This window comes from Agrilus planipennis, unplaced genomic scaffold (genome assembly GCF_000699045.2).
Source record: "Agrilus planipennis isolate EAB-ADULT unplaced genomic scaffold, Apla_2.0 scaffold43, whole genome shotgun sequence".
NCBI classification, from domain to species: Eukaryota; Metazoa; Arthropoda; class Insecta; order Coleoptera; family Buprestidae; genus Agrilus; species Agrilus planipennis.
In genome coordinates this window covers 1049626-1071066 of record NW_020438914.1, presented here as the reverse complement: position 1 = coordinate 1071066, position 21441 = coordinate 1049626, and the positions used below count along the sequence as shown (strand labels likewise).

General features: G+C 37.2%; 2 protein-coding genes across 4 annotated transcripts; both read right to left on the bottom strand.

Annotated features, from left to right (window-relative positions):
• Positions 1-1700: 1700 nt before the first annotated feature.
• LOC108733969 (catalase-like) lies at positions 1701-8559 on the bottom strand. 3 transcript variants are annotated; one of them, XM_018465337.2, is made up of 2 exons: positions 8424-8559; positions 1701-3294 (listed from the first exon to the last, which is right to left on the bottom strand). In XM_018465337.2, the coding sequence occupies exons 1-2, from the start codon at positions 8493-8495 to the stop codon at positions 1861-1863; spliced, it is 1506 nt and encodes a 501-aa protein (XP_018320839.1). In that variant the 5' UTR covers positions 8496-8559; the 3' UTR covers positions 1701-1860. The 3 variants fall into 3 exon arrangements, with proteins under 3 accessions (XP_018320839.1, XP_018320840.1, XP_018320841.1); XM_018465338.2 differs by lacking the exon at positions 8424-8559 and adding an exon at positions 8188-8315; XM_018465339.2 differs by lacking the exon at positions 8424-8559 and adding an exon at positions 7124-7145 and having other exon boundaries at positions 1703-3294.
• Positions 8560-17736: 9177 nt separating this feature from the next.
• Positions 17737-21241, bottom strand: LOC108733967 (catalase-like). Its single transcript, XM_018465336.1, has 2 exons — positions 21138-21241; positions 17737-19260 (listed from the first exon to the last, which is right to left on the bottom strand). The coding sequence occupies exons 1-2, from the start codon at positions 21204-21206 to the stop codon at positions 17830-17832; spliced, it is 1500 nt and encodes a 499-aa protein (XP_018320838.1). The 5' UTR covers positions 21207-21241; the 3' UTR covers positions 17737-17829.
• Positions 21242-21441: the final 200 nt, after the last annotated feature.

The window sequence follows — 21441 nt, the reverse complement described above, 5'->3', positions numbered from 1 at the left end:
ACAGTGTGCATCCCTGTTTGACTTCCTTCCTAATATTTACTTCATTACGTTGCAAACTAAGTATCACTTTTCTATCTTTGTAACTCATTCCTACATTTTTTTTGAATCCCTATAAAATCAAAATTGCCTCAAAAATGATAACACCCTAGTATTTAGTAATTATGTAAAGATATGTGAAAATGTATGTGTAGATTTTCGGAACATTTGCGGGGTATCTCTCTGCGAGGTATCCTCCTAACTTTGCGGTTGTAGTAGAATGCTAATTTTTTGTAAAATTAGTGATGGCGCTAGCGGAATTTTTATATCCCATTTAGTTTTGGAGATACAGGGTGGAATGGAGAAATAGAACCTATGAGGCACCGCACGCATCTCAATTAACTTTAAACTTATCGAAGAAGTTCTTCATATAAATTTTGTTCCGTAAAATCCAGTGGCGTAGTCTGGTTTTTTTCAGCACTTCCCCTTTGTTACTTATTACGCAAGACTATGTCTTTTAAACGGAACAACCTCTATATTATTTTCATTTTTATTAATCATAATGTGGACTTTCCTAAAATATATAACTACATACAATTATTTCCAAAAGCGATCGCAGAATTTAAGATTTTCTTAAATTTTCTTGGATGTCTAGTTAGTTATTAGCAGGCTATGTCTAAAATTTTTGTTATTTTTTTAATAGTTTTCAAAAGCATCATAGACCTTTGCAAATTTCGTATTTTATAAAATACAGGAAAGTGACTCAAATGTCATACTTTTTTATCCCATTTTGTTTCTTCAAAATCCAAAAGAGCATGAAAAATCTGCTAGCGCCATCTTCAATTTCATAAGAAGGTATTGGAGCTAAAGAATAAACTTCCTTCCGATCCTAATGACGTGACCACATTCACCCTTGGCTTTTGGTGAACGACCGTTAACTTCACAACCTTACACCAATGTGCTCAACACAAACCTAAAAAGCAGATGTCGACAATTTTGAGAGGAGTTTCCTGGTCAGTGCTAGTGGGGTAATCTACCTCTCCTTTAATGGAAATCTAGCGATGGTTGAACTTTTCCTATGGGAAGATGCGATTCCAAGGGCTTTGCCTTAATAAAATTATGAAACATAATTGTGAAACGTGCTATAAGAAAACTATATTCATTGCCAATCTAAGCTTAAATTGAGATTACAGTTGTTACTACAGTGTTTGTGAGGTGTACGTGACTTCTCTCATAAACTCTCGTATAGCTTCATCTTCGAAGGTATTAATTTAGTAGCATTGATCCTTATTGTCAAATACCAATCAAAATGTAGAATTTGACTCACTTTTCGATTCCGGACTCAAAAGTGGACTCTTTGGTTTAAAACAATCGATTGAACCTTTTAATGAGGTTGAAGATCAAAATCAAGGTGAAATTGTCACCATCAAATTTTCCTCTCCAAACTCAAAACGTTTATACAAGTTATTTTTTGGGTGGACGCTGCTATGAAGAGATATTCAGGTTGATTATTTAAAATGGGCCCGTTTGTATATGCTGTTTACCTTATTATTTTCTTTTGTTTTAATTGTACAGACATACGGCCACTTCGATGAATTTTATTCCCTCAACCGTAGTCGCCAGTTTAAAAAATTAGATAATATCTGCGAACACATTTTTGATGCAATGCATATTTTATTTTTCAAGGTATGACAAATTAATGGATACTAAAAAAAGTCTTATATAATTAATTATAATTATTTTACAAATTATGTATGATTTAACTATTGTTGCATATACATATTTTTTATAAAAAACATAAATAACATTCAAAACGAATAGGGGAACTCTGAAACCGTTCAGTTCTTTTTTAATGTAATGTAAAAATTACGTAAACGCAGATTACTATTGTAACCCTAGTTTTCTTTGAAGTCGGGCCTTCAAATCTGGAGAAACGTTGCCGAACATGTCAAGTGCTCGTCGTTGGTACATCTCCGATGCAGAGGAAAGTGCACTCCCCAAATTTTTAACTAAATTTACCCTACCTCCTTCATCTAACACATTCTGGTAATGGTTTGCGGCTTGAGAAAAATTATCTTCGCCTCCATTGTCGTACTTGGAGACGTCACCATTAACGAAATACGCTGGACTTAATACTCCTGCCCTTTCACTGACATTCAACGAATCTGCTGCTGAATTCGGATGATAGACCGTACTATCTCCCTGATTATTGTAAGACATTGGACCATCTCGTTGATAATTTCGGACGTGTAGCGGACAGTTGACTGGAATTTGAAGAAAGTTGGGTCCTAATCTGTATCTCTGAGTATCTGGGTAAGAAAACAGTCTACCCTGTAGCATTCTGTCAGGCGAAGGTTTGATCCCAGGTACCATTCGTGATGGGGATAGGGCTATTTGTTCAATATCTTGGAAATAATTCGTAGGATTCTCGTTCAAAACTAATCGGCCAACTGGAATTAAAGGGTATACATCTTCGGGCCACAACTTCGTGTCGTCGAATGGATTAAAGCTACTATTTAGTGCTTGCGCCTCGGTCATCACTTGAATGTACAGCGTCCATGATGGATATTTTTTAGATTTAATTGCATTATACAAATCCCTCAGAGAATAATCAGGGTCGTCGACTTGAAGTTGTCGAGCTACTTTTGCAGTTAAGTTTCTCAAACCCTGATTGCTCAAATAATGAAATTTACAATAAACGTGATGTCCGGTGGCGTTAATCAGTTTGAATGTATTAACTCCAAAACCGTGCATAAATCTGAATCCATCAGGAGTTCCCCTGTCAGAGAACAGATACAGTAGCATGTGAGTTACTTCAGGTCTCGAAGTAAAAAAGTCCCATTGCATGTCAGCATCGTGAAGAAAAGTTGATGGATGTCTCTTCTGGGAATGAATAAAACTGGGAAATAGAATAGAGTCCCGAATAAAGAATACTGGAAGATTATTTCCTACAAGGTCCCAATTTCCTTCTTGTGTGTAAAATTTAATGGCAAAACCACGTGGATCTCGTGCGGTGTCGGGCGACCCACTTTCACCAGCAACTGTGGAAAAGCGAACCGCAATTCTCGTTCTATCTCCAACTCTTGAAAACAGGGAGGCTGCACAGTACCGAGTGATATCGTTGGTGACTTCAAAATAACCAAATGCGCCCCCTCCTTTAGCATGCACTACCCTTTCTGGTATTCGTTCTCGGTCAAAATGTGCCATTTCATCGATAAATTCTGTGTCTTCCAAAAGCATTGGTCCACCACGGCCAACTGTTAAGGATGCATCCTTATATGAAACTGGTGCTCCAAAGCCTGTCGTTATGTCACTAGCCTGGAAAATTGAAAAAAGAAATTCGTTACGCCAATTTTCGATATCCATCAAGGTTTTTCCTCTTAATCAGATTGTTTAAATGTCCACATGCGGCTGTGTAGTTTATTGAGTGTATTGTAATGATATGTTATTACCATTTACTTTTGAACCAAAACAGGCTGTGTATACGCAGCTTACATAAGTGATATACATGTAAACCACTAATTAAAAAATTAATCGAAACTACCAAAAGCTCCTAAAGAGGGAGTTGTTGTAAAATCGAAATGAAGGCACTGTGTCACCCTCTTGTGGGTATTTGGCGGTACTGAAGTATACAATAAAAAATTTGGTTGAGATGATAAATTGAATAACAAAAATTTGTCCAGTAAACGATTTTGTTGTGCCAATGGACAATGAATGAATAATGAATTTGTTAACCGAGAGCATTAATTACAATGAATTTTGGTAAATGTAGTACGTAGGTATATAAAGGGAGGTACAAAATAATTAAACAGAATGGAAAATATATATAAGTTTAATATTTAAAATGTTACAAGAGATAATAATAATACAAGAGATAAATTAAAACTAAGACATTACCTATGTGTATAAAAGCAACAAAAATATATATCTATTATTCTTACAAAAATAAATTTTTAAATACACCTACCTTAGGAAACTTGTGAGTGGTGACTAAAATCCAAATCGATTTGTATTTATTGTTGTAATATTTTCTTCTGTTTCATTCGGGAAGTAAATGTAGAAAATCCTTAAGTATGTTCCACTGGGATCGAAAGGCTAATCTCATTTTTTTAATATTCAAACATTAATGGGAAATTAATGCAATTTCCACCCACTACAAATTATCCGAAATTAATGAAGAAAACTGATTCCTGCTATCACACCCTCGCCAGGAATCGAACCCAAAACCTTTGACTTTACGAACCACTGCCCTGATGATTGAGAGGTGACAGTATCAACAACAAACCACGAGCAGTTAGTTTACCCATATAACGTCCAAAATACAGTTACGGTTTTTCCATCTGTAATTATAATTACCATATTAGCACACATAGTACTATTTAACTTTTCTATCAAAATTTTAAAATTTATTTTAAATTCATACTACTGGAAATATTTCCGTCCTTTTGAATTGTTTCCACCAGACCTTTAATTTGTTTATCCTTTATATAGTTTTCGTTTGCAAGGAACTTAATTAATTTGTCCTGGTAGATGTCCCAATTGAAAAGAAGTATACTTCATTTACTTTCTCTAGCTAAATGCCCCTTTCAATGTCTTGGATGCGTGCTGGCAAAACCGTATGTAGGGAGAAAAAAGCTCATTATACTCTCGACTCTTGTTCATTAAACATAGTTTTTCATCTCGTTGATATTTTCAGTAGTAAATAGTACCAATAAGAGCACATTTGAACAATGCAATTGTAGTGGATAAATGGTCAATTTTCCTTTCAATACTGTACGGATTATACGCTGCTCACCGGTTAAGAATTTGGCCGAGAGTTGTCTCCTTCCTTTTCTGGCCTAGTGCTGTTCTTTTCTACTTTGCGCCGGTCAAACTGAAGGTCACATCGCTACAGAAAGGAAACGAAGTATAGTTTCTCTATCATAAAATGAAACATTTAAATCCACACCAATCTGGAAATAGAAATTAATGTTAAAATATTTGCGTAAAATAAAACCTAATGTCAATTGTATTTGTAAGAATTGTGAAAATTAATATTACATTTGTATAAAACATAGGTATCTACAATATGTACGTATATTTTTCTTACCTTTTATTTTTTATTACAAAATTAAATATCGCACTCCAAACTGATTTAAAGTTGTTAACCAACTATAGTAACGATCTTTCGTAACTGTTATCTCAACTATAACTCGAATCAATTTATTGGTAGCATAAAAACGTTCGTTAGGAGTAAGTATGAGTATTGATACAATGAGGAATTAATAAAACTATTCGTAGATTTATTAACTGCATTTGTTGTTTGTATATAGAAGTTCATTCTTAGCACAAACACCTTAACCATTTTACGAACATTTTCGTTAACTTTCTTAATGCTGTTAATAATTTAGATATTCATAATATCTATAAATGAAGTTCTTTCTCTGCTCAAACTTGAATACTTGTTAGAATAACCGTATTCGTTGTTACAATAAATGAATTAATCACTCATGTTTTGCAGATTCAATACAATTTTTAATTGGGACAATGAACAGTTTAGTTGTATACATGTAATGAATTAATTGTATAATAGCTACGAATGATTAATGTATAAAGAGCAACTGTACGTAACTTGAGCAGCTACGTAGGCAAAACAACTGTAGGGATAGATAGACAGGATAACTGTATGGATAGATATAGAGGGGCAAAGTATTAGTTTGCTTAGATTTGCAGATGATATAGCAGTGTTAGCATCTAGCAAGGAGGAGTTAGAGATAGCTTTAAATAAAATGGAAACGGTATTGACAAAACAATATTATATGAAAATAAGTAAATATAAAACAAAAAATACTGGTATGCAAGAGAAGAAAAAGTAGGGAAAGAACGAATTGAAAGATAAAGATAGAGAGAAGAAAAATTAGAAGAAGAGACTGATTTTCGGTATATAGGAAGTCAGATAACCCAGAATGGGAGGAACAGAAGGGATATAAAAAAGAAGATAGCGCAGGGTCGAGTCGCCTTCAACAAAAAAGTCAATTCTGTACAGGTGCGCAACGTGGACGCAGCAAAAAAGAAAAGGTTAGAAATGTTTGAAATGTGGTGTTGTAGGCGAATGATGAGGATGCCGTGGATAGAGAAGGTCAGCTCCACAATCTAAGCACCTCATGAATGGAATTTAATCAGTTCAATTATATCATCGTATAGGTCAGAAGATGATAATAATTGATTAAAGTTTAATAATCATTAAAGTTTTTTGAGATCATTCAGAAATTTTAGCATCTCTTTTTATATAAAATAATAAATAATTAACCTAACGTTTGATATTTTCGATTTTGGCATCTGGAAAGATTACTAAATCAACTCAATCATGCATTGTCATTCAATAACATGTATAATTGTAAAAAAATGAAAAAGTTAGCTTTATCTGTCTGATAACGATCTACTCATTATGAGACATTTAGAATAAATAATAATTGGTCAGACTTATCCTAATAGAATAAGATGCTAAACTTTTTGAATGACCTCGAAAACTTTAACGATTAATAAAAAACTTTCTATCGCTGACTAATTAATTAAACTAATTGACCACCGTTGACCTTTTTCTGACCTATACGATGCTATAATTGAATTTTTTAAATTCTACCCATGAGGTACTAAGATCGCGGACCTGAGAAAATCAGAAATGAGGAGGTATTAGAAACGGTAGGTCGCTTTGGAAATCAATATGGAATAGGCGATATAAATTTATAGGATACCTTCTCACGTATGAGGGATTAATCAAATACATATTAGAAGCAAAGGCAGGAGTAGTAGAAGTAGACCTAGATTAGTTTACTGTTTACAAATAGTTAAGAATGTGGGATGTTCTAGTTTTAAGGAAATGCGAAGATTAGTTTAGGATAGGAAAGAGTGGAGGTGCGTATCCAACCAGTCTTGGGACTAGTGACCTTATGATGTTGATGACGAATATTCATTCATGTATCCACGTAAACCATTAATGTTCCAAACAAATGGCAAATTGTTGTAAAAATGTACTTAATAATGAAACAACTTAATGGAAATCATTGTAACAATAATCTTATTTATGATCACAACGAATTACTAATCAGTAACCGCTGTTTATGTATATTACGAACGTAATTTTATTCTGTAATTGTAAGGCATTTACCTAAACTTATCCAACCTAATCGGTGACGGAAATGGTGATATGCTGTCCATATTTGAATATTAAATCAACTCGCTCTTTAGGGGCTTCTTCATTTTGGTTAGTAATTTATCGAGACTACTATGGCGCCCTGAAGAAATAAAATAAGTTCGGAATTTGGGAGTTCCGGTAAATTTCTGTCATCATAATGATTGCAATTTGAGCAATTTTCGACCGTTTTGTCCTCGGATATCGAAGAAATTGACAATCATTGACTACATACCTCCAGGTATAACCATAGCGTCAAACAAAATTGCAAAAATAAATAAAATTGTAGATAATTAAAAAGGTTAATAGGTCAACCGAAATGCTCATGAAATGACTTAGTTTCTTCGGACGTCCTATAAACGTCGTTCAAATTATATACTATTTAGCAATATAAAACTAAATTATTATTTATTTCTAAGTTTACATAACCTTTAGTACATATTACTGAAATAATTTCCACATAAAATTACGTTTGAAGCAGAAAAGCAGTGATAACACATCACTTATCCAACGGATAAATGGATAAGCACCGCTACAAGTTCTTAAATTCATTCACTATAAAATAATTTTTTACACAAGGTCGAAATGTTATCTCTGTAAAAATAGATGCTATAAATGAATCTCTGTTTTGAACAAATCTATTTTAATGCGAAAAAAACCAATTTAGTGTGTACAATTTTATATTTTAAAAACGTTTGTTGATCCACCACTTAAATAAAAAAGAAAAGGGGAAACGTTAGTATAGCATTTAAAATATAAAATTTTACACCCTGAATTGAGTTTGGTTCATTACGCTCTGGAATAATAAGTAGAAGAAAGGAATATTATTCTATTTCAATTTCAATTGTTTATAATACGAGCGTTGAACGATGACAAAAACAAAATGCATGACCATGTCAAAGCCCACTTCGTTCATGCTAGTTTTAACTTCTTTAACTAAGCAATCATACAAAAGCATTTTTCGGTTATTGATTTAATACTAAAAATGGAATTAGTAAAAGGTTAAAAAACAAAAAAAACATTACTATAACATATCTCACTCGCATGCATTGAAAACGGTCATCAATCCCTCTGGATCATTGCCGTACTACTTTCCGAATTTAGGCAAAATTTACATACATAATAGAATGAATTCGACCTACTTGCGTAAATGATTAAAATAACGGCGAATTTTCAAAGTAGTGACTTTAAGTCCACTTTTTTCTTATAATAGACAATTCAGCCAGAGGACGCTTAACCATTTTCATAAATTAAAGTAGAAAAATAATTTTCTTACCTGTTGGGCATAGCTAGATATCGCTGTAAGTAACACTAAAAAAGCGTAGAGTTTTATCATCGTGAACATCATCGTGACTTCTTCAACAGCTCTGGCTCTTTTATACCTACTATAGTATGCATATATTCCGCTTATCTTGTTACACGAGTTATTTATCACACAACAGTTTAATTTTCAGTTTTTGCAAATTATTCCGTTTATTATTACTTTTTTATTCCATACATGTAATGTAGACACTACACCTTGGATTATGAAATTATTGAATGTAATTAAAATGGCGCTGATTATTTAATTCTATTAATGACAGTAAACTGAATTTTATCTACTAATTAAATGTTAGCGTAAATAAAAAATGTAGCGGATAAAGTATTACCTGCGTATTTTCAAGAACTAATGATAAATAACATCATTTTCACGAAGAAGATAGAACAAGTAACAATATAGAAAATAATAAGGTTGAGAGTAGGTATGTTAATGGATTCCACATCTCTGCAAAGTGTAATAGTAGAAATATATCCCGAAATAGAAAATAAAACATACATCAGGTATATATTTGGGGAAGAAAAAAATATACATATACACATACATGCAAGGTTTTCCACGTAACCCGTTTATTGATTGTTTTTAAACCACTAGAGATTTGGAAATGAGGCAAATAACCTAAAAACTGACGATCTTTCTAGTTATTGCAATCGTCGGTCACTTCAGGTTTTGACATCAACTAACTTGTTTTAAATATAATGCTATATTTTTTATGACATTTTTAGATTCAGAAAACCTTTTTAGGTCGACTTTAATTGTACAACTCTATCTGAAAAATTAGTAGTTTGAATCTAAAAATGTCAAAAAATATAGCATTCCATTTGAAATAAGCTATTTGATGTCGACGGTATATCCGTAAGTGACCGACGATTTCAAATATTTTAATTAGAAATAGCGTCAGCTTTTAGGTTATTTGCCTCATTTTCAAATCTTTACTTGTACTCCAAGTTCAAAACCTTTTAATGAACAGGTTACGTGAAAACTTTGTGTACACATAATAAGTACATACAGGGTTCGTCAAACTGAGTGTTACATTAGACATTTTAGGGCAACTAAGCGTGTAAGAGATCTGAAAATTTGGCAGTAGAAGTTATCGAGGATAATTTTTTTAACTAAAATAATTTCAACTGTCGGTCGCTTCCGGTTATATCAGAAGTTTATGAAAATTCATAACTTCCATAAAAAATGACCTACAATAATAAAATTTCTACAAATTACGGCTGTGTCTTATAGCTAAAGTTAAAGCATAATTGAGCTTCATCGTTTATACTGGGCGTTCAGAAAAAAATTCAAAATTTAAAAACTTCAAATACGAATTCGTTTTTCCAAATGGCACAATATGTTATTTTTTATATTGCTTTATTTGAAAATTTTTGAATAAATTTGAATTTTTATCTAAAATAGATAATTTCACTAAGAATAGACAACGACATCGACGGATTATATTATTGTAGGTGGTTGAACCGGACAATCCAGACTTGACACAAAAGGCATTATTGGGGCCTAAGCTCATAGAAAGTGAAGCAACCTCAACACCTGCCGATTAGCCAATTTAAAGGACTTCGAGCAAAAAACCTGCAAAGGCACAGTTACAGGTGTTTATAGCAGAAATCCATCACTGTGACTGGGAAGAAGTGCCTGAGACGAAACCGACATTTAACAGAACTCGTGAAACAGTCAATCACCTTAACCATCACTAACTCAAGCAATTACCACAGTATCAATACTGGAACAGCAAGAGCCATCATACAACCATCTAGAGTTCCTTGGGCGAAGCAAGACGAAGTCAAAGACATTACAGGGAACATGTATAAACAACAGTGATTGAACCATCTCAATATTCTTGGTAGTCTTAGAGCTGATGCCGATGAACGATCTGTTGTAACTTACTCACCATTCAGTTGACGGATTCTGGAAAAATAAAGCATCAACCGAAAGCCACAGCAAAGATGAGATGGAAAGGAATTGGAACCTCAAAATCATCGTGGGCAGATGTGAACTACCTAAGTCAAAAAACGAAAAGTTGTTGAGTCCAATAAGCTTCCCTTTTCTTGGATCACGAAACAAATACTAAGTGGTACTTCCGAAGAAAAGAATTTTAGAAGTATTAGAGGAAGGACATTTCAGCCTTAAAAAGACTAAGGAAGGCAGGCGAGCGATTTTATTAACTGAGAAGTAGAAGCGATCTGAAAAACTGGCGCAGGAAATGTCCGACATGCGCCGTCAGTAAGGAACGAACGACAAAAAGTCGTGGATGAATACAGCAGCACACCGTGAGAGCGCCATTTGAGAGAATCGCGGTGAACGTAAGAATACTATTTCTAGCGTCAGACTCATGTAACTCCTAGTCGTCATGGATTACTTTAGCAAGTGAATCAAAGCATATGCCATGCCAATTTAGGAAGCACACACTGTTGCCGATAAGCTTGTCAATGGCTGGATTAAACGATATGGAGCATTCCATTCAGGCCGAGGCAGGAGCATCGAGTCGTTTATTCAATAAGGCTACTAAACTAGTGGGCATTACCAAAACGAGGAGTACGTCGTTGCATCCACAGCCTAATTGGATGGCTGGACGATTTAACGCTACTCTGGAGACTAACTTAAGAAACTCTGTTAATAGCCACCAATCTGATAGGGACCAACGCATACACCTATTCAACAACTGGAGTAACACCGGCCAGCATTTTATTTAGGAAAACATTCAGGCTACCAGCGGCTATGATGTTTAGTTGCCCTGGAGACTCTCCAGTGTCTACAGATGAATACGTGCCCAAATTACTAGAACGACTAGACGTCATCAACAATGGTATGAGAACGAAGCTGTGATTAGAAAGTGACTGCATGAAGACCAGATACGATGAACAAGCCAACTTTGCTGGGTTTAATGAGGACGACAATGTGTGGTTATATAATCCATCAAGACGGAAGGGATATTGCTCGAAACTACAAGCTTGGGATGGTCCATACACCGTTACTCGACACATCAACGACGTTGTCCAACGAATGTAAAAGGGACGTCGGACAGAAATGAAGGTCGTACGTCTTGACCAGCTTGCTCCCTACAGGGGCGATATAACTGATAGGTACAATAATTATAGGAGGGGGGCAGTGTCACGTGTATACTTCTCAGCATACTGTCGCGTGTGGGCAACCCAACACACAATAAAAGGAAGACCAGATTTTCTAGATGTCATGTGCCTGCAAATAGTTACCGCAAATTGAAAACAGTCAGTTTCCAAAACGAAATAAGAAGTGTGTTGTAATAGTGAAATAGAAATTAATTAATAATTAGTCCGTTGTTAGAATGGTGATTACGTAACAATATTGTACTTTTCCCGTGAATAACGGCAAAAATGGGATATACGTACATAGATTACCGTTTTTATATGAATTTCTAAATATTTGCAAAATAACCGGAGGTTATGCATCCCAGGAAAGGTTCAATGGGAAGAGGTTGAGAGCGGGTAGGGGAAAAGGTATAGGAAGGAAACATTGGGCGAAAATGGGAGCCGATGGCCCACCTCGAATGAGTTGGGTGGGCACTCGCGCCAAAAAAGCGAAATTGCGAATGAGCGGAAGGGAAGCAGCTCAGAGTAGAAGGTGGCAGGGCCCTCTGAAACGGTCGTTTGGTTTAGGGACGAAGTCGGATTATCGAGATAGACGGGTTTGGGTGATCTAATACTGAGGCCCGGAGATAAGCCGCGAACCTAACTGCAGCCTCGGGGACTGAACTAAACCACTTTCTTTCAGAATTTAAATAATGAACCAGGGATAGTTGTACGTGGAACGAAAAATCCGCAAGTAAGTGTCTTGAAGAAGAAGATGGGGTGGCGTAGGAGCAAATGCTTCTGATAATTTCATTGGACACACGGATTTTTATTTGATGGGAGATGGAGCTGTTGAAAGAAGGGCTTGAGGGAGATAAAGATGGCTAGAGCCTTGGAACAGGTGGCAAGGATGTGCTTTCGCCATGACAGTGTTCTGTAGAATAACAACGCTACACACGGCGTTTGCAAGCAAATGCAAAATTGCTTTCGACTTGACCTCGTTAATGGAGAGTTTCCATAGCAAAGGCAGAAACTTGTTAATTTTTTCGAGCGATGTCTTCGGCGTAGAGAGCTGTGACGATCGAGGGATGGGACGGCATATCTGCGCAGAAAAGGTTGAATAGATGAGGTGACAGCTTGGAGGCTTGGGGGACACCGGCCGTGACGGATTTGCTTGGGGATAAAATAGAGCCAACGAGGACACGGAGGGTTATGGTTCTGTCAGAGAGGAACGAACGGATAACCCCGATTAGGAAAGTGCGGTTATGTGTTTTGATGGCAGAACTTTTAGGAGATCGTTGGGAATTCCGGCTGCTCCAGGGGCTTTTCCCTTCTTCAGAGATTGGATGGTGAAGAAAATTTCACGGGGGATATGTGTTTAAAGTCGAGAACAGTTGGAACGAAGTTTTGGGAGGCGACGTTGTTTCGCTCGTGAAAGTTGGCAAGGTCACCAGAGCTGCTAAGTGAGGAGTACTGGAGACAGTCTGCGAAGATTGCAGCTTTTTCCTCATCTAAAGTAAATACGGAGCCGTTTCGTATTAGCGGCTGGAGGTTTCGAAGAAAGCGGCAAGATTGTCTTCGGTGAGGTGTTTCTCTGGGGAGGAGAAGGGACGGGAGGTCGTGGAGTGTAGCGGAGACGTAACCAGTCAAGCGAAGTTTTAAGGTTTGGTGGGTTGAGGATTGGGCGACCGACTTCTATTAGGACTGGAAAGTGATCGGAGCTTAAATCGTCGAGAACGGTCGGATCGGTAGAAAGAGTGACATTTTTAAAGGCGAAAATATCAAGAATGTCAGGAAATTGATTATGGGTGGAGGGGAGGTACGTAGGATCTGGGGGCGCTTCAACGGCAAGGTTGAGGTCGAGGCCTTTGGCAACAAGGGAAATGCCTTTTGTTAGTGTGTCGGCAGCCCCAGCAGGCGCGTTTTGCATTGGGGCCGCCTGCGAAGGTCGTCAAGCGGTTAATAGGGAAGAGAAGGGGGAAATCCGAAAGATTTAGATCTGATGGGGGGTGTAAAGGGAAATGATTCTGAAAGGGCCGGGTGTTAGCGAGACTTCACTGCCAACTGCTTCTAATAAATTCGTGGCTAAAGAGATGGACTTTAAACAGTTCTTGACGAGGATGGTTACGCCACCGCAACGGAAGTTTTCACAGTCCCTTCTATAGGATTTGAAGTTTGGGACAAAAGGTTTGACTTTCTGCGGTAAGTGATTTTCGGTGATTGTCTACTGCTGTTAAACCTGAAAAATAAATAACAATTTAACGCAAAGGTTGTCGGCTGTAGATATGAACGGCTGGAGCATTCGGCTGTCGAATAGTGCTTGTATATATATATATTGTTAGCTGCATTCTATGTATGCTTTCCAAAATCAGCAACCAGACAAGAGCCACTGTCGCGGATCCAGAAAACAAGCGAAGAGAAACATAATTGATTCGGGAATTAATTAACCGATGCTAACCGTCTGAATAGTTGCATTATTAAATTTTTCTTAAAGTGTTCTTTTAAAAGTTGTATTGTGTAAATAGTGTACTTACATCTGTTAAAAAGCTAATAAAAACTATAATAAATAACTTTTCGATAATAATATATATATAAAGCTGTAAAACTGTCGGCTTCGAAGTCGAGTCTAGAGTGCTTGTTGAATTGTTATGAATTTTTTCGGCGTATATATAAACACAATCCTTACCCTAACAGAGGAGTTTCACCGAATTCCGCAGCGCATCCTTCGACGACTATATCGCTCTGGCAGAAAAACATCTACGAAGCACCTGGAAAGTGATCCGTTCCCTTCGTAACAGAGCTCCCCATCTTCCGCCTCTTAAACAGAACGGCTCCACATATTCCTCAGACGAAGAAAAAGCTGCAATCTTCGCAGACTCTTTGTGTCTCCAGTGCTCCCCACTACCAAGCCCAGTGGATCTTGCCGACTTTCACGAGCGTACCAAAGCCGTCTCCCAGAACTTCGTTCCCCTGAATTCCGACTTAAAACACACGTCCCCACGAGAAATCTTTCTCATTATCCGCTCTCTAAAAAAGAGAAAAGCCCCTGGCGCTGACGGAATTGCTAACGGAGTCCTTAAAGTCCTGCCACCAAAGCACATAACCGCACTGTGCAACATCACAAACGCCATCATGCGGCTCCACCACTTTCCTTTGGTCTGGAAAGAAGCCACTGTCATCTGTCTCCCCAAAAAAGGGAAGCCGCTCAGCTCTCCCTCAAGCTACAGGCCCATCAGCCTGCTCAGTTCGCTGAGCAAAGTAGTAGAATCCGTCCTTCTCGCTCGGCTCTTAGACCACGTGGAGCAAAACAACCTTCTCCCTGATTTTCAACACGGTTTCCGCAGGCAACACGGCACCGGGCACCAACTTCTTCGTGTTACCGAACACATCTCCGACAACCTCAACAAGCGGCGTCACACTTCCATGCTCCTTCTTGACGTCCAACAAGCCTTCGACCGAGTCTGGCACGAAGGTCTCATTTCCAAACTTATCGCCCTTAACATCCCACACTTTCTAGTTGGGGTTATCAGGTCCTTCCTCACAGACAGAAGCCTTCGGGTCCGCGTTGGCTCTGCTCTTTCTGCCAGTAAACCCGTCACAGCCGGTGTCCCACAAGGCTCCAAACTATCCCCTATTCTGTTTAACCTGTTTTGCGCGGACATCCCCTCCCACACTTCAATTCTGACTGCCCTGTACGCTGATGACATTGCTATCATAAACTCTTCAAGTACCATTCTCCAATGCACGGCAAGAATCAATAGGTTTCTCCCCCAGCTCCTAAACTGGTATCGGAAATGGAAACTTTCCATTAACGAGACCAAATCGGAAGCAATTTTCTTTTCCCGTAGGCTCCGAAAACCTCCCTCCATTATTGTCAACAACCGCCCCATCAAATGGAGCACCTCTGTCACGTACCTAGGCGTCGTTTTAGACAGATGCCTAAACTGGCGGCCCCACATCAAAGCGACACGCAACAAGGCTCTGGGTGCATTCATCGCACTTAAACCTTTCTTTCGAAACAACACCATCTCCCAACAGACCAAAATCCGTGCGTTTAACGCAATTATCAGGAGCATTTACTCCTATGCCATTCCCGTCTGGGGCTGCGCCCTTCCCCATCGCCTAAGACCTTTACAAGGTACATACATGCGGATTCCTCGCTCCGCACTTAACTACCCGTGGTTCGTCAGAAACATCCAAATTCTGATTGAAACCGGTCTACCTTCTCTCCCCGAGGCTGCAACCACATTCGCGGCAAATCTTCGGGCCACAGTGTCAGGCCACCCAACTTCGCACCGAAACCCAACGACCGTTTCTGAAGGCCCTGTCACCTTCTACAATGAGCCGCCCTCTACCGCTCAAACTTATTTCCTAGTTTCGCTCTTTAGCGCGAGAGTCCACTCACCACATCAGAGGTGGACCACCTACTCCCGTATCCACCCCAATACTCCCGTCCACCAACACTTTCCCATCTCAACCCTATCCCTAATCCCCAGCTTTCCACTTGTCTCCCGGGGATGAAAAATCCACAGGGTTTACCTCCCCGCTCGAGGAGGGGCTTTAGTCGGTAAAAATCCGACACTACCTCCCTTCAGGGGGTGAAGGTGATAACTACTTTTCAAATATTACTTCAATACTTGTGTATAAACGTAAGCGTGTCTGCAACTATTTTCAAGAAATTTTACCTGTAAAGGATCGATACACTAAACTTACACCTAAATTACCTGCATACGATATTTCAATAAACCAACAATATTGTTAATATTTAAATTTTCAGATTAAGGCTTAAAGGAATAGGCAGGTAAATGTAACTTGAATTTGAACAATTGTTTAAATTCTTTTAGTGTTTTATCTTCCAACAACTTGTACCATACTCACTATAAATTGTTTTCAGGTTTATGTAATGTATCGGAATTTAAATAATCCACCTTAATATATTGTGATTGGGGCGACCAATCTAAAAACAACCTTGATAAAAGTTTTTGGGTTCGAAAGGTTACTTCGGATAGTTACCTACAATTTTACCTTTACATTCATCTTCAAAATCATCTGAATGTCAAATCAATTTTCCTAAATGGGAACCCCCATTGATGACTGTTGATTCACAACATTTCACGTTCAGATATAGCTACAGGCCTGACGCTGGAAGCTGGCGGAAATTTTAAAATGGCGTGGATGCCCGGTGGCAAAAGTAGGCAGTTTTAGGTATAACGAATGCAGCCCTCTTTCTTCAGTATTCTAATCAGGGGCGTAGATTAAATATTTAAAAATAGGGATCAGTGAGCAAATAATAGACATACAAACAGAACAACTAATTGTTGATGTTGGTAACAGTGATAGAGATTCCAACGAGGACAGTGAATGTGAAAACTAACTATAAAACAAAAGCAATAGGTTTATTTTTTCTTTTTGGTAAGTTATGTTTCTAGATTATTTTCTAGTACGCTACTGTCCTATCTGTATTAATACTATAATTCACGTCTACTGAAAGCTTATTTGTGTATCGGTTCCAAGTGACTTAACCAAATAGGTCATAAATGGGCAAGTACCTGCGCGACCGCTCGCCAGCTTCCTTAGTCAGAATGGGTAAAGTATGAAGTTAGTAGTGACCTGGACCCTTATTGTGAAGTTATCCTGGATAATTGAATATTACCTATGTAGTTTTTTTTTGTGTTAAAATAACCACAGAAGGTCATTCAGAAAACGAACCTGAAACACTAAGCTGAGTGTATATCTAATTTATGTTTAAATAAATGAATTTAAGATTTTAATGACAATGAAAGTCAAAGTCAAACTGTACCATCACCATCCTATGCTTTCCATTGAACCCAAAAAATTTAGACAGATTATTTTTGAATTGGTCGTTCCCATGAGGAGATATTCGGTTTGATTTTTTAAAATGGGACACCTTCTGTATGTTGTGTTGAGTTGGTGTTGTTTTCTCCACTGTTGTATAGCTTATTCTCTTATGTTGTCTTTATACAAGTATTCCAGCTAGCTGCAATCAAGGGCGATCACTTGGGCCAGTTTTATTCCCTTTTTACCTTAGTTATCACTTTCAAAAAATCATGGTATATATATATATAAATTGTTATCTTAAATACATATGTGTGTATATATATACATATATATATATACATGTATTTAAGATGCACTGTATATTTCCCTTTTCCAAATGAATGGAACGCAAAGGACAAAATGGTAAACAAGTTCAATAATAATTGTCTTGCAAATTATATATTATTTAACTGCAGTTACAAACATAGGTATATGTTTTATAAAAACTATTGTAACAATTGCGTAAATGAAGATTACTATTGTAACCCTAGTCTTCTTTGAAGTCGGGTCCTCAAATCTGCAGAAACGTTGCCGAACATGTCAAGTGCTCGTCGTTGGTATCTCACTGATGCAGAGGAAAGTGCACTTCCCAAATTTGCAACTAAATTTACCCTGCCTGGTTCATCTAACACATTCTGGTAATGGTTTCTAGCTTGAGCAAAGTTATCTTCGCCTCCATTGTCGTACTTGGAGACATCACCGCTAACGGAATACGCTGGACTTAATACTGCTGCCCTTTGACTGACATTTAAAGAATCTACTGAATTAGGATGATAAACTGTATTATTTCCCTGATTACTGTAAGACATTGGACCATCTCGTTGATAATTTCGGACATAGAGAGGACAGTTGACTGGAATTTGAAGAAAGTTGGGACCCAATCTGTGTCTCTGAGTATCTGGATAAGAAAATAGTCTTCCTTGTAACATTCGATCGGGAGAAGGTTTGATTCCAGGCACCATTCGTGATGGGGATAGCGCCATTTGCTCGATATCTTGGAAATAATTCGTAGGATTCTCGTTCAATACTAATCGACCAACTCGAATTAAGGGATATGTAGATTCGGGCCATACCTTCGTGTCGTCGAATGGATTAAAGCTACTATTCTGTGCTTGCGCCTCGTTCATCACTTGAATGTTCAGCGTCCATGATGGATAATTACCGGATCTAATTGCATTATACAAATCTCTTATAGCATATTCGGGATCTTCGGCTTGAAGTTGTTGAGCTCTTGCTGCAGTTAAGTTTCTCAAACCCTGATTACTCAAATAATGAAATTTACAATAAAAGTGATGTCCAGTGGCGTTAATGAGTTTGAAAGTATTAACTCCAAAACCGTGCATAAATCTGAATCCATCAGGAGTTCCCCTATCGGAGAACAGAAATAGTAACATATGAGCTGATTCCGGTCTCGAAGTGAAAAAGTCCCATTGCATGTCAGCATCGTGAAGAAAAGTTGACGGCTGTCTCTTCTGGGAATGAATAAAACTAGGGAATAGAATAGAGTCCCGAATAAAGAATACTGGAAGATTATTTCCTACAAGGTCCCAATTTCCTTCTTGTGTGTAAAATTTGATGGCGAAACCACGTGGATCTCGTACGGTGTCGGCCGATCCTCTTTCACCAGCAACTGTGGAAAACCGTATTGCGATTCTCGTTCTATTTCCAACTCTTGAAAAAACCTGAGCTCCACAGTACCGAGAGATGTCATTGGTGACTTCAAAATAACCAAATGCGCCTCCGCCTTTAGCATGCACTACTCTTTCCGGTATTCGTTCTCGGTCAAAATGTGACATTTCATCGATAAATTCTGTATCTTCCAAAAGCATTGGTCCACGACGGCCAACTGTAAGGGATGCATCCTTATAGGAAACTGGTGATCCAAATCCTGTAGTTATGTAATTAGCCTAGAAAATTAAGAAATAGATTTGTCTAAAATATATGTTTAAAGAAAAGGCATTTCCTGTTCTTAATTAATCACCAAATTGTTGATATGTCACCAAATGCTATTAATTCCGTAAATAATTCGAAAACAATTCCGCTGTTTTTCGAAATACACTACCTGTTAGGAACCTAAACGCCAAATAGAATTACGTTTCTCGGCTTGAAATTATTGAATGTGTGAGTGAAATGCCACAAAGGCGATCGATTTACGATTTAGAGTGAAAAAATTTTGTTTTGAAAATTTCATCACAATTTATTAAACGGTTTAAATGTTGTTGCTGCGAATGAAAACCAACAAAGCAACATGCTTTTCTTACAATGAAATCGTAATGATCTACATCTTTTGTTAGTATAGTTCGGCAGAAACGATCACTTTTTACGGTTGGTATCTCGTACGGCCAAACAATCAAGTGGGGAGCGTGTGGTGTCATTTTAGCAACATGAGCCTTGGTTAAAGGCGCATCGCGCTCTTGTTATTGAAGCGAATTTCGAAACATGATAATAACGGCGTTTGCAAGCAATATCATCTAACGTTTTGAAAACATTCTCTCGATTTAAGTGCTTTGGTTTTTTTGCTATGGGAGTGCTTCAACAGACGAATGTTTGTTTCAGAGGTCTCCAACTTAATGATTCTGGTGTTGCATCAGTAAAGAGGTCCAAGTGTCTTCTACTTAAAATGCTGTTAAAAGTAGAGGGCATTTTCCGTAGTCGATTCCGTTAATACATCACAAAGGGCGTTGGTTATCTCAGAGATGTAATTTTCACAAAGAAAAAAATAAAACCAAGTAACATTATGTTATTCACCAAATATCAGTCTCGTTCTTTACATTTAGGTAGTATTTCTGCCTATAATAACATGATAGATTGTTTCTGCCGGTCCTGTATAATATTCTGGAAGTGGGTAACCATTGTAGGGTTCCTCATGCCGGATGGTTTTTTCTTTTAATTAAAATCGTTAATAATAAATTTCCAATTTTGACTTATTTGGGGTGGTAGAAAACAAATGGGAAAAGTGAACAGGTCTAAATTATACATGCGGGTTTGTTCTTGGTTGTGTACATTCTAATTACATGTTATGACCATTAAATTTTTGTCCTAGTATCGACAGCGCAGATTTGAAAACTGCCTGTATTTGGAAATTAAATTAACTCTCTGTTTAGAAGATTCTTCGTATTGGTCAAAGACTGCTATGACACGCTCATGATGTCAAATAACATCGACATAGCAACCCTTCCTTGATTATAGTATTTATAATTTCGTTTTTGAATTGTTTTCGAATTAGCACTGATTTTAATCATTTATTTATTTATTGCTTTATCGAGTTGTTAGCGATTATGTTTTCGAGACACACATTTATTAAAAAAAAAGAAGAAGCCCTATATTAGGAGACGCAGCATTTGTATATTTTTTTAAAACATAATATTTTATACCCTAAATTGGTTTTGAAGCATTTCGCGTTGGAAAAATGTGGGGAAGAAACGAATATCATTCTATTTTAATTTCAATTGTTTATAATATGAGCCGCGAACCCTGGACCCAAACAATAAAACATGATCACAACAATGCTCACTCCGTTAGTGATGTCTTTTCCTACCACAACTTTATGATGCTAAGCAATCAAACAAAACACTTTCGGTTAATACATTTAATAACATTTAATATTAGGAAGGGAGTTAGTAAAAGGTTAATAAATAAAAATGGCTATAGTTTCGATCTAGCATAAAAACCGCGCTCACCTTTGGGCGTAATTTACTTAAATAAAAGCATAAATCAGTCGTTCTTGCGCAAACGATTTAAATAATTACTTGCAAAAATTATAATAGAAAAATGTTTCTCTTACCCGTTGGGCATAGCTAGGAATCGCTATAGCTAACACTAAAAGAGCAATGAGCTTCATCATCGTGAACATCGTCGTGACTTCTTCGAGAATTCAAACTCTTTTATATATATTTACTTTCCGCTTATCTTAGTGCACGAGTTGTTTGTCCCGCAACATCTTTTAATTTTAAGATTTTAGAAATTGATCCGTTTTCATTTATCATTTTTTTTTTTATTTCATTCAGTTTGATTAAATGTAATTAATTAAACTGAATTTTATCTGTTAACTAAACGTCACCGTAAATCAATAAAGTATGGTATAATGT

What these genes read in the sequence shown, in the direction of transcription:
- LOC108733969 (XM_018465337.2), bottom strand. Translation starts at nt 8,495, where the DNA reads ATGATGTTCACGATGATAAAACTCTACGCTTTTTTAGTGTTACTTACA. An exon ending in TATCTAGCTATGCCCAACAG is followed by an intron (nt 3,295 to 8,423) that starts GTAAGAAAATTA and finishes TCAATTTTCCAG; the next exon opens with GCTAGTGACATAACGACAGG.
- LOC108733967 (XM_018465336.1), bottom strand. Translation starts at nt 21,206, where the DNA reads ATGTTCACGATGATGAAGCTCATTGCTCTTTTAGTGTTAGCTATAGCG. An exon ending in TTCCTAGCTATGCCCAACGG is followed by an intron (nt 19,261 to 21,137) that starts GTAAGAGAAACA and finishes TTAATTTTCTAG; the next exon opens with GCTAATTACATAACTACAGG.